Raw genomic sequence first — 13168 nt, 5'->3', positions numbered from 1 at the left:
GGGGCGGAGGAGAGGGAGAAGTTCCCTTTTGCTCCCTGTACTTCTGCACCCTTGGGCCTGTTTGCAATGTGCTCGCATCATTGCTGCAGGTGGAGGAACCAGGCCTGCAGATGGAGATATGTCCTGATGAAGGCGGATGCAGCAGCCTTCTCTAGTCTTACTCAGCAATCCCCCACCCCCCGCCCCAGAACCACGGGTGGCCCACGAAGGCTTCCCATCACTGCAGCTCTGCATCGCCAAGTCTGTGAGCCGGTTCTGGGGGTTGCTGAAGGCACCTGGCTGTTCAGCGTGCAAGTGCAAGGTTCTATCACCTCTATAGGTCACAGGGAGGATGGGCCCTTGTGCTCCGGTCACCCTCCAAGAAAAGAGCTTCCCTCCTTCGCTGCCACTCCTTCAGCCTGGGCCTCAGCACAGACAGGAGCAGCCCCGAGTCTGACCCAGTGTGGAGCCAAGCCAACGTGAAGTCCGAAGCAGAGCTGCCCAGCCAAGCCCAACCTAGACCGGCCGAACCACTGTCAACCTGCGGAGGCCTGAGCGTGAGAATAAAAACTGGCTGTCATCCATTGGCTTTGGGGGGTAGTTTGTTACGCACCATTACTGCAGCAACAGCTGACTGATACACCATTCTAGTGCAAGTTATCATCACCTCTTTCCTAAAGCTACCACAATAGCCTCCTAACGGGACTCTTCTTCTCTTCCCTATCTCCATTACACAGCAGAAAAGGAGTCCCTTAAAAATCAGATCATGCTGCCGAAACCGGTTTGGCTCAGTGGATAGAGCATCGGCCTGCGGACTGGAGGGTCCCAGGTTCGATTCCGGTCAAGGGCATGTACCTTGGTTGCAGGCACATCCCCAGTGGGAGGTGTGCAGGAGGCAGCTGATCGATGTTTCTCTCTCATCGATGTTTCTAGCTCTCTATCCCTCTCCCTTCCTCTCTGTGAAATATCAATAAAATATATTTAAAAAAAAAATCAGATCATGCTATTCCTCTGATCAACAGCTCCCCCCAGCTCACTGCTGCCCATCTTCTTCAGGATAAAGTCAAACTTTTCTATGACCCACAAGGCTCTGCATAGTCCAAATCCTATGCCATCAAACTCATTCCAGATCCCTTCCCGTACATTCCGCCACACCTGGTCTTGTCCGGCTCTTCCATGCCGTGCCTATTTCTCTTCAGAGCCTTTCAAATTGCTGTTCCCTCTGCCTAAAACACTACTCTCCCATGTCTTTGTGGCTGGCTCCCTAAATCATGTGCCTGTCAATTTTAATGTCACCTCTGCTGGAAGGCCTCCCCCAATTATTCTAACTTAATAGCTCCCATCCCCATCCCTCCCCCTGGCAACTTTCTATAACTTTCCCTCCCTTATTGCTACCTGGAAATACTGACCCGTTAACTATCTGCCTTCCTGACTGCAAGGCAAACTCCACCCGGGCAGGGCTCTTGTCTGTTCTGTTCACTGCTATAACCCTGGAGTCTCAAACACCGCATGGCACTCAAGGCAGCCAGCTAGGCCTGGATCAATACTGGTGGGTGGATGGATCCCTGGGAATGGGGAGGCTGGGGTAGGAGCTCTAGCTCCGCCCCTCACTTGCTAGATGGCGGGGGGGGGGGGGGGGAGGAGGAGGAAATCTAAGGAGTGGCTGTTCACTGTGCCTCACCCGGCCCCACCTGACCCTCTGGGTCAGGCTCTCCCAGGAAGAGCTGGCTGTTGGGGTGGCCCTCCCTCCCGCCCTCCCATTGATTCAGCACCCACTCTGTGCCTGACCCTGTGCTTTGATTTCAGATGAGAAATGGGTAGACCCGTCTCACTGGGGGCCAGCAGAAGCCAGGAAGGCATTCCCGGGGCCTGCAGCCTGCTAATCTCTTTAACTTTTCAGAGTCTCCATCTCGGCCCACTAATTCCTTTAACTTCACAAATGACCCCCTTGGCCAAGCTAATCCCTTTAAGGTTACAAATGGGCCCTACCGAAGTGAGAATGGTGAAGTCAGAATTCCCGGTAATGAAGTGTTTGAACTCGGATTCCTCCCGACATGTGCCCTACGAGATGATTCTCTCCCTAACGAGATTAGGAGATTCTATTAGCTTCCAGGCTGCTGACCTGATTCCAGGGGGCTGAGACTCCAGGGCTGGGCATGAAGGGGGGTCTGCAGCCACTGGGATGTGGTGTTCCTGGGGAGTCAGATACCCCACCCCACAGGGGATGGCCTGGGGCCTCCCTGGACTCACCTGGAAGCTGTGGTCTGCTCCCCCCCCCACCCCCAGGACCTTCTCCTTGACTTCCCCAGAGGAGTGTGAGGGCCCCAGGTGCTCTGCATTGTGCCCCAGGAGTCTTGATTCCTTCCTGCTCAATAATTACAATCACAGATAATAATAATAATAATAACTATTATTATTTTTATTATTATTACTGGAACATGAGACAAGTACTGGCTGAGCATGGGGCAGGTTTTAACTCAGTCCTCGCCACAACCTGCCGGCGTGGATACTCCCTTTATTGTCCCTTTACAGACGAGGGAATGGAGGCATGGAGAGCTGTGTGAATCAGTGCAGAGTCGCGCAGCTAGAGCAGCCGTGGGCAAACTACAGCCCGCGGGCCGGATCCGGCCTGTTCGGCTGTTCTATCCGGCCCACTAGCCGAAAGAGGGGAGGGTTCTCTTGCTCTCCCCTCTGCTCCTTTACTTTGAATTTATATTAGTTCACACAAACACTCCATCCATGCTTTTGTTCCGGCCCTCCGGTCCAGTTTAAGAACCCATTGTGGCCCTTGAGTCAAAAAGTTTGCCCACCCCTGAGCTAGGGCAAGCGTCTAAGCCAGGAGTCCTCAAACTACGGCCCGCGGGCCACATGCGGCCCGCTGAGGACATTTATCCGGCCCGCTGGGTGCCGCTGCCTGTCCTGCTTAGCAGCCGACTCGTCCCGAGCCCGCAGTGCGCATAGGAATTTGTTCATAGTTTTTTTTTAAAACTATAGTCCGGCCCTCCAACGGTCTGAGGGCCAGTGAACTGGCCCCCTGTTTAAAAAGTTTGAGGATCCCTGGAAGCAAAACAGGCCATTTGGCTGTGAGCTGTTCCTCTTCAGCCTCACCTCCCCCTTCCTGACCATTTCCCTGTCCTGTTCTAGCTTCCTCAGAGAGCCTGCCCTCTTCCACCTCCCTGCAGGCACTGGGGTCTGAGCCACGTGTTTGCTCTTTGCCTGGGTGGGCTGTTCTGGGCACTGTGTTGGGGGTCAGAGGTCAGCAAGGACCGATCAGTCAGCCATCAGTCTGTCATGGGATTGGTTGACTAAGAGATGAAAACTCTAACTGGTCTCTCCTGACCTAGCTTGCCCCTCCCCGTTACCTTTTGGACAGTAACTCCAAGTCCTCTCCCCTTTGTTCCCTGGGTTCCAGCCACACTGACCTCATGCATGTCCTCCACTCACTAGGCCAGTTTCTGCCTCAGGGCCTTTGCACTGCTGTCTTCTAGGCCTGCAACTTGCTTCCCCGATGAGGTAATGACAGTCCGTTATGATGATGTTATCAGAACATCAGTATGCTCATCCTAAGTGCTTTACCCACATTAGCCCTTTCATTCTCGCAATAATCCTAAGATGGGCATTTTCAATCCATTTTATAGACCAGAGACACACAGCAACTTTCCCATGGCCATGCAGCTAAGCCGGATTATAAACCAGTCTCCAGAACCGGGGGTGCCATCCTCTCCTCTATACCACCCCTGGGAGTTTCAGAGAGCAGCCCGGCTCCCACCTTTGCTTCCATTTGTCTAAATGCCTCCTAGTGAATGGGGGTTCCTGCTCCCTCTTCTCTGCTTCCACCCTCCACACGACTTACTGGGCTAATACCGAGTCACCGGTTTTAATGTACTGAAACCTTTCAGACTTGGTGAATAACCGTTGGCCAAAACCTGGGAAGTGTTCCCTTGCCATTCCGGCCCTTACTCCCAGGAGCCTCTGGATTGCCAAGGTCCCAGCAGGTCTACAGGGCTAACCCCTGGCACACACGGGTCCTCAGGACACTGGCTCTGTGCCACCATGGCATCTCAGTGTCCGGGCCTTACCAATCACTAAATACTTAACTGTTTATCAGCATAACACCCCCCCGAACCCAGCACACACGAGGTGCTCAGTCAATACTGGGTGAGTATATTTCGACCCGACCCTGGCGATGAGGTGGAGACCAGCTCTGCCCTGGCGCTGCGTCGCGGGGCTGGCTCACCGTGTCTGGGGGGCGCTCCAGCATCACGGGGCGGAGGAGGTGGCTCCCTGGGGAGGTGGCCTCAGGGTCGCCGGCCCCCAGCAAGGAGACCACCCCATTGCAATCTATGGTGCTGTTCCTTTTGCCATGGAGGGCGTGGCCGGGAGCTGAGGTCCCGGGACTGGGCTGTGCCTGGGCACTCGGCCGGCGCAGGGACCAGGGCACCAGCAGTGACGTGCGGTGGCTCTCGCTGTCCCCCGCCGTGCTGTTTTCATCATCGGCAAAATCCGTCTCTGACCCCATATCTCGCCGGCGAAAGGTGAAAATGCTCCCTCGCCGGGAGCGTGACTTCACGGAGGTCCTGTGGAGGCCCTGGGTGATGCCGAGGTGGTTCTGAGGGCACAGGCAGAGGGAACATCACCACGACAGCCCTTCCAGTGCTCCCATCCCATCTCCTGTGGCATCGGTCCAGCTCAGCTTCTCAGAGTACTGAGGGCTTTAGCTGGCCACACAGTCTGGGTGAGCTGAGCCAAGGGGAGGGGTGTTCAGGGAAGGGGGCAGGGCTAGAGCAATCTTGTACCTTCTGGGACCTTTGCTCACCTGGAGCCTGTGAGATTGAAGCTCACCTGGGCCTGAAGGTGGGGCTAAGGCTGGGCAGGGGGACAGGAGGCAGGAAGGCTCCTGCCGTGAAGACCAGCCTGGCCCGAACAGCTATGCCCCTCCCTCATATGGGCATGTCCTTGGTGTCCTACCAATTGACACTGTGGGGTGTCTCCCAGTCCCGGCCCAATGCTTGGGACCTGGCTGAAATCTGGGATCTCATAGCACCCAGACCTACCCCGTCCCGCTGCCCAGGGCTCCTCGACTCCAAACAGGGCCATGGGAAACAGGGAGGGCTGGGAGGGGCTGCAGGATGTCCTCCTGGGGGAGCAGCCGGCTGGGACTGTACCAGGGGCCTAACAGGAAGAAGGGCTTCTGATGCCAGATCTACCCTCACAGGGGCAGGGCCACGGCGGGGGGCTACCATTGCTCTGGGGCCGTCCTCCGAGTCCGACTTGGGAAGCCTGTCATCCCCACACTCCTCCGTCCCCGAAGACATTCGTTTTCTCCTCTTGCTCCTTTTCTCATGGGTGGAGACCGGGGCCAAAGGGGACATCTCCAAGGAGCTGCGGGACACGCTGTCCACACCCCTGATGGTGAGGGCCTGGAAAAGGGTGGGGGAAGGGATGTCTCGGTCACGGAGGCTTCATGCAGCCGCAGGCTGAGACCCACCAGGTAACGCTCGGTGCCTTGGTTTTCCCCATCAGGAAGTGGACTTGCACACTTACTCCCGAATCAGGGCATCATGGAAAGATGAGCTCAGACAGACCCAGAATGTTCTATGAAAGGACCAAGTCCAGGGAGGAGGAGAGTCGTGGCTGACGTGGCAGCTTTTGGAAGAGGCGAGTGTGGGGGACAGATGGATGGGGTGTCAATGAGCAGAAGTGAAAGAACTAGAGGTCAGAGGATCTTCTAAGTTTGGCTGGCCAAAATGGGTACCGGGGGTGGTGGCATGGGGCAGTGAGAAGGAAGTTGAAAGCCTCGCTTCCAACAGGCTTGCTCTGTGGTTTTCTTTTAGTAATCCTCACCAGTGGATATTTTCCCATTCATTTTTTTTTTAAAAATATATTTTATTGATATTTCACAGAGAGGAAGGGAGAGGGATAGAGAGCTAGAAACATCGATGAGAGAGAAACATCGATCAGCTGCCTCCTGCACACCCCCTACTGGGGATGTGCCCGCAACCAAGGTACATGCCCTTGACCGGAATCGAACCTAGGACCCTTGAGTCCCCAGGCCGACGCTCTATCCACGGAGCCAAACCGGTTTCGGCCCCATTCATTTTTTAGAAAGAGTGGAAGGGAGGGGGAGAGAAACATCGATGGGAGAGAGACACATCGATTGGTTGCCTCCCGCATGTGCCCCCACCAGGTTGGGGGTCAAGACTGCACCTGAGGTACATGCCCTTGACTGAAATCGAACCTGGGACCTTCAGTCCGCAGGCCGCCACTCTATCCACTGAGCCAAACCTCCTATGCCTCTGTGGTTATTTTCTAGGCTGGCTCAGGCCTCCAACCTTGGACCCTTCTCACTGCCCCACCAGAAGGCATCTAGTGACCAGGATAACTATGTCCATGGACACATGGATCTCTTTTATCCAGCATGCACTGTGCTCACGGGAACCACCTTTACCCAGCAGGCACCACACCTCCAGGCGCCAGCACACCCAGCAGGCACCATGCTTACAGGCGCCCACAGTCAGGTGAGGGCTTGGTCTGGAGGCCCGTTGGCTGCACTGCTCACCCACCTCCTGCTCTTTCTTGAGCATCTCCATGGCCTCCTGGAATCGTTTTTCCTTCTCCTCCGTCTCAGCGATGGTGGCTTGGTTTTGCTCCTCGTAGGCCATGGCGACCACAGCCAGGATCAGGTTCACCAGGTAGAAGGAGCCCAGGAAGATGACAAGCATGAAGAAGATCATGTAGATCTTTCCTGCGGACCTCAAGGTCTGGGGGAACAGGGGGGCAGAGGTCATCCTCACTGGGCCCCCTTCTGGGTCATGGTCATGGTCATGGCATTTCAGAGTGGCCTAGTCTGGATGTGCCAGGAGTTCAAATGGCCACACCTGGGGAGGGGCTAGAGCGCGTCCCACCTACAGAGGGAAGTGTCCTACAGAGAATGACCCACACACAGGGAGTGGTGTCCCACCCACAGAGGGGGCAGACTGTCACAGTCAGCAGGGGAAATGTACCTATAGAGGGGACTATTCCATCACATAGGGTGGAGGAGAGTCCCACTCACAGAGCAGAGTATCCTACATAAAGGGGTGGGTACTTGGTCATCAGCAGAAAGAGAGTTTCTTTGTTTGATGAGCCCCCATCCCTCAAATGCAAAGGTCCCCTGTCCCCTGACCCTCCTCAGTTGCTGGGGCCACTTCTGGCAGGGACAGCCTGGGCCCCAGTGCGGGGTCCTGAGCCCCTTCTTGGTGTCCCTCTGCTGGCCCGAGCACGCACGCACCTGCTGGTAGAGGCGCTCCCAGCAGTCCTGCGTCATCAGGCGGAATAGCGCCAGGAAGGCCCAGGCGAAGGAGTCGAAGCTGGTGTAGCCGTGGTCAGGGTTCTCGCCTGCCTTCAGGCACCGGTAGCCCTCGGGACACGTCCTGCAGCCAGACATGCAGACTCTGTCTCATGCTGTGAGTGGTCCTCTGCCCCCGACACCCTTGCTGGGCCTGGCTCGTCTTCCTGGGCAGCCCAGCGTACGCCCCACTGCCCGGTGCTGCCCCCCGGCTTTCCATGCTGTGCCTCCTCCTTCCTGGGACCCTGCCTTCCCCTTTTCTCTACCCATCTGTATTCTGCTAGGCTCAAATCCAGCCCCCTTCTGCCCACAAGACACACCATCCCCGCTGCTGTCTGAGCCGCCTCTCCCCTTGCAGAGGAAGTGCTAAGGGCCTGGCTCACGTCTCTTCCTCTGCCTGCCACCCCATGGGAGTGAGCACAGTGCCAACACGCAGGCCAGCAGTGAGGCTTGGCTGAGCTGAACAGGATGGAGCCCAGGGCAAAGGCTGGGCCACGGGGTTGAGGGATGCTTCTGGGCTGGGTGGGCTGGCCCTGGCCCCGTCTACAGAACATGCCCATTTGAACGACTGTGCACCGGGTGCAATGAGGCAGACCCCCAGTTCACTGAGCTGGAGGGGCAGCCTCCTTTCCCAGAGATGGAGCACAGGGCTGGGTTCACGTGTGCTTGCCGTGCATGAGAGAGAAGGGGCAAGGGGGGCTCAGCAAGTGGGAGGATCAGCCAAGGGCCTCTGTGCCATGCTGATGTCCTCAGACCCCGAGACAATCTCTTAGTGACACAAAGGGCTCTGGAACTTCATACTCAGAGATGGGGGACCACAGCCCCACAGACACCTTCCCCACCAGGTGAGCCCGTGTGTCGCCTCCCCTAACATCCTATAGCCCATCACCTACCCAGGCCCCAGTGTGCATGTGACACTGGGCTTATGGTACTACACGCAGGTACCACACTCAGGTCCAGGGCCTGCATGGCCTGGAGGAGAGTCTAGGCTGCTGGGGGGAGCCCAGGCTCACTCCTGACCCAATGCACAGATCGGCAGGGAGGGAGTGGGAAGGAGCAGCCCTGGGGGGCTTCTGGGAGGAATGGAGCCAGGGTTGAGCTAGTAGGGGGCCCTGCAGGGCCTCCAGGCTACTCTCAGGCCCACCCCATCTTCAGGGCTCTGTTCGCCCTCCCTGCAGATCTGTACCCCCACCCCTTTCTTGACCCCCTTGCAGCCATCTCCGCTGTAGGGGAGAGGGTTGGGGAAGCAGGGGAGGGCCTCGCTGACCCTGGGGTCATGGGCAAAACCTGAAAGCACAGTCAGTTGAGAAAGCACCAGAAGACTCCCCTGGCTGGGCGAGCTGGCCCTGGGGGGCGGGTGCCACATACCCGGCGTCAGAGCTGTTCCCACACAGTAACACATCGGTGGTGCCATTCTTGAGCATGTAATTTTCTGGAAGAGACATATCCAGTGGTGAGGGTCAAGGTGGCCCAGCCTCCTGGGCTCCGGCCTTGCACCTAGGACTTTGCAGAGGTAGAGACACAGGTGGTGGTCTTCCCACCTCCCCTCTGCCCCGCCGGGCCTGAGGCGACTCTGGCTACTTCCCCGGTCTTCCCCCTCTTCCTCCTCAGATGTCCAGCTGCCAGAGTCCCTAGCACTCTCGGGAGACGCAGGAAGTCCCCACAGGGAGCATCTGCACTTTGCCTCATGCCACACAAGGGGCCACCAGGCCAAGAGAGGCCCTGCACTAGGAGGCAGGGGCCTGGGCAGAGCTCCAGCTTGGCTGCCGAGTCACGGCGTGGCCAGCAGGCTGTCTGGACCTACTTCCTTGTGCATAAAGTGATGGCAGTGACGCCTGCCACAGTAATATATCAATACAAATGATATATTATAGGACTGTACACCTGAAACCTATATAATTACATTAACCAATATCATCCCAATAAATTCAATAAAAATGTAAAAATAAATAAGCCATTGTTCTATATTTATAATATCTGAGAAAATAAAGATTACTAATGTGACTGTAAATGCTAACATTTCATATAAATGTGTGTATATGAAATGGCCAGAGTGTGGTCTCTTCAGACAGGGCTGGGGCGGGCCCTGGTGAGACACAGGCCCTCTCCTCTCTGTGGCCATCCGTCGGTCCCCATCACTCACTGCTCCCTGCCTCAGTCTTAGGCAGCAGGTCTCCACGTGTGGTCCCGGGACCAGCAGCGTCAACTGAGAACTGGGTAGAAATGTAACTTCCTGGGTGGCCCTCCCCCCAATCTACTGAAGCTCCGGGTGGGCCTCAGTCTGTTTTCCGAAGTTCTCCAGGTGACTGGTGCCCATGAAATCTTGGAACCAGTGCTGTGTGGCCACAGCTGAGCCACATGCAAATTTCCCCTCGGAGGTTCTGTCCATGTTTCTTTTCCCAAAGTGATCGTTGGTGTATGTGAGAGGCCCTCCCTTCACAATGGCCCTCAGGGTCCTTGTGGAATACGGCCTAGGACAGTGTCTCCCTTGGTCCAGACCCATGGCACCAGCCAAGAGATGTGCTGGTCACCAGCCTGGAGAATGGCAGTGTCACCCAGGGGGCAATGAAACAGGGGCTCAATCACTAAGCTTGTCCCATCCCTTTCAGGGGGTTCTGGGGTGCATGTGTGTGGAATTAGCATCCTGGCAAGGAACCCCGAGGTCAACTGAAAAATCTCGTGCCATGAAGGCGGGGCCTCCACTCTGAAGCCTCATAAGCTACCCTGGCTCCGTGTCCCACCCTTTCCCCAGTCAACACTCCCCTCTCTGCAGGCAGGACGGTCTCCTCTCGGTTCCCGGCGCTCTAGGGTCAGTCCCTCCTCAACATGTTGCAGCTGTTGCTCCCATCTGGCTCTCCATGGAGCACGAACCCCTTCTTTCCCAACCTTGAAGCATCATCTCCCACCTCGCCTGAGAACTCGGAGGGCAGCCCTACACCTGCTCCCCTTCTTCCTCTGAGTCCAAAGGGTAGGGTCTGGAGTCCCTGAGCCTGCGGCTGCATCTCCGGGGGGTCAGGCAGGGTTTGGACGGCCCTGCAGGGAGGCCTGCCCAGTGGGCGGTGGCCCAGCCCTGGAGGCCTCAGCCTGGCCCGGGCCACGGGGCGAGTCCATACCTGGATCGTTGAGGTAGAGGTCCAGGGAGTCCCAGACCTGGCCGCCAGCCTCCACGGAGCCATTGGTGCCGTTGAGCTCCGTGAAGTTGCGCACGCACTTGTGCCTCAGGTTGCCCATGAAGAGCTGCAGGCCGATGAGGGCGAAGACGCTGAGGCAGAAGACGGTGAGGACCATCACATCGGCCAGCTTCTTCACGGACTGGATCAGCGCCCCCACAATGGTCTTCAGGCCTTGGTGGAGGCGACAACAAGCATGGAGTCACCTATGGGCACCGGACCTCCCACTCCCCTGGGCGGGGGGCAGGCCCGAGGGGGTGCTGGGCCCTGGGGGCCATCATGAGGTGGGGGCAGAGTGAAGGAGGCCTCTCCTTCGCTGAGATTCTGTCCTGATTCCCCTGGGGCAGGAGCCATCTGTTGGTGTATTTTCAGAGCGCCCGGTCCCCCTTGCTGTCCGCTAGCCTCGTGCATGAATCAGGCATGGAAAATGCCTTTTGCGTGAGGAAGCAAAGACTCAAAGCTGTCCCCCTCTGGCTCTGTCCCCAAGGTATGCTGGGCCTGCCTCTTTAAACATAGCCTACAGACAGGCGATTGAGGTGAGGCCCATTCAAGGACAATAGCGGGGCTCAGTCTTGGTCCTGTGATGGGAGAGACACAGCCACTCTCAGTGGAGGATCTAGTTCATGGGCTGGGGGGCTGGGCCGGGGGGAGGTCTGGCAAGGCCATGCTGGGTCATGTCCTAAGGGGCCTGTTCTGGCTCGCTGTCCCCCTTTGGGAAAGGTTCAGGGGCAGGGGAGGGGTTGGCCTGTATTGCATTTTCCTCTTCGGCCCTGTGCCTCTGGGACCCAACCCTGCTCATCCCCTTCCCCAAAGCGGAGAGGCCGTGACCTGTTAGTTGCACAGCCCAGCTCCCTACAGAACCAGCGCCACACAGTGAGGTGACAGAAAAGCAGGTGTAGGCACGGTCAGTCTGACACTTGAGCTCCTGCCCTACGAAAAGTTCAAGTTCGAGCACAGCATGGGGAGTGAGGGAGCTTCTTTGTCAGCAGCAGGGCCCTGCCCCACAACCCCGTCCACCTTCCCCACCCCACCCCACCCCACGCCCACAAGCGGCCAGATCTCAGATTAAGCTCCATCCATCCATTGTCCAGCCGGTTAATGTGTTAGGAGCACCCGTGGCGGCTGTGCCTGAGGCTGCTGTGTCCGTGACCCGGAGACAGGGAGGCAGCGATGGGCAGGCACGGGAGAGGAATTCTCAGCCATGGTGCCACCGACGCTGCTGCCTGCCCAGGGCTCAGGGGCACTCAGCGCTCTCTATGGAAATCGTCCTGGCAGATGCTGGCAACCGCCTGGGCAGTGGGGGGACCTCGCAGGGGTCTGGGCATGTGGTGGTGGTGGGATTCACGAGCCCCTTGGGGTCCAGAACCCCTCTCCTCTAGTGCAGGTTCTAGGACCCCTCAGTGGGCACATTCTGGTTCTGCCCACTGGGCAGAGACCCCGCCCATAGCATGGGGGCCCCTGGGGGGCTTGATGAGGGGTGGTGGGCCGCAGCTTGCACACCCAAATTGGACGCTGTCTCAATTGCTAGGCCGAAGCCTCTTGGGCCTAAAGCATCCAGTTCAAGGCCCAGCCAGGCCTTGGTCGTTGGTCCTCGGTTGGTGCGCAGACTAATGGCTTTAACGTTTCTCATGTCGATGACAGGGTTCACTTTTGGCAAGAATAATTCCAATGCAATAGCAAGACTCTTTCTGAAAAGACCCAGGAAGGTCTGAATCCTGGGGGACCAAATGAAAAATTCTCTGGCCACTGAAGTTCTAACAGGCTGGGTGAAGAGCCCTCAGAAACCAACCATTCCTATTCCATCCCCATGTTATGGGAAAGGAGACCAAGGTCTGGAGAGGGCCAAGGCTATGTAAGACTCAGCTCAGGGAGCACCTCCTCCAGGGAGCCTTCCAGGATAGGGCCACAGCATTTTCCTAGTGACCACTGACAGGCTTCTGCTTTCCCCCAGGACTGAGAAATAGTTTCCTTTGTCAGCCTTCCTTACAAAATTGACTGGAACATAGCTGTCCTTAACTGCTATGGTCAGTGGGCTGTGAGGTTGCCCCTGGGACCCTAGAAGACAGACCCCAAGGCCTCTGAGCATGCATGTGCTTGTCAAGGCAAAGGACACCTGTCTTAATGGGGCAGCTCCATGGGAGTGGCTGGGAACAGCGGGTCCCCCTTGCTACCGGCTCTTAGCAGGAATCTGGGCCACCTGTGGGGGGCAAGTGGCCCCTGTGCATATCCCATGGTGGGCTCAGAGGCCAGGAGGAACCTTCTGAGGCTGGGTGTGAACACTGCATAAGGGGGGTGCTCCTCATAAGATAATGAACCCCACCAGGGGGAGTCCAGGGAGCTCAGAGCAGGGCGCCTGCTTCTGTGGGGGCAGTAACAGCCAGACGCAGGCCCAGGGGCCAGGACCCACCAGCATCTCCTATCAGGAGCAGGTGCAACCATGTGGCTCACGGCATCCTCTCCTCAGCCCTGACGCTCCAGATCAGCGGCACGCCAGTCTCTAGCTCCGCTCCGAGGGCAGCTGCATTCAGAACAAGCCCTAGAAAGCCTCTGGGCACGGCCCTCGGGGCTCTGAAATCTAGGTCTTTCGGGAGCTTCCCCAAATGAATGGGGCTGACGGACTTTCTAGAGAAGCCGTCTGGCCTGGGAGACTTCCTGCCAGGATTGCCAACATCTGTCAAGGAGAATTTCTCCC

The 13168-nt window shown here is 57.3% G+C and overlaps 1 protein-coding gene across 7 annotated transcripts in view; it reads right to left on the bottom strand.

Annotated features, from left to right (window-relative positions):
* SCN5A (sodium voltage-gated channel alpha subunit 5) overlaps positions 1-13168 on the bottom strand; it is a gene marked incomplete at its 5' end in the record, with an annotated part of 79129 nt that overhangs the window by 46692 nt on the left and 19269 nt on the right. For all 7 annotated transcript variants that reach the window (XM_080673329.1, XM_080673330.1, XM_080673331.1 and 4 more), the window contains 6 exons: positions 4217-4588; positions 5220-5399; positions 6543-6740; positions 7250-7391; positions 8675-8738; positions 10420-10650. In XM_080673329.1, coding sequence (XP_080529455.1) covers positions 4217-4588; positions 5220-5399; positions 6543-6740; positions 7250-7391; positions 8675-8738; positions 10420-10650 — 1187 coding nt within the window. The remainder of the gene's footprint in view (positions 1-4216; positions 4589-5219; positions 5400-6542; positions 6741-7249; positions 7392-8674; positions 8739-10419; positions 10651-13168) is intronic.

The sequence above is a fragment of the Plecotus auritus genome (assembly GCF_963455305.1).
Source record: "Plecotus auritus genome assembly, chromosome: 6".
NCBI classification, from domain to species: Eukaryota; Metazoa; Chordata; class Mammalia; order Chiroptera; family Vespertilionidae; genus Plecotus; species Plecotus auritus.
This window is presented reverse-complemented; position numbering and strand designations above follow the sequence as displayed.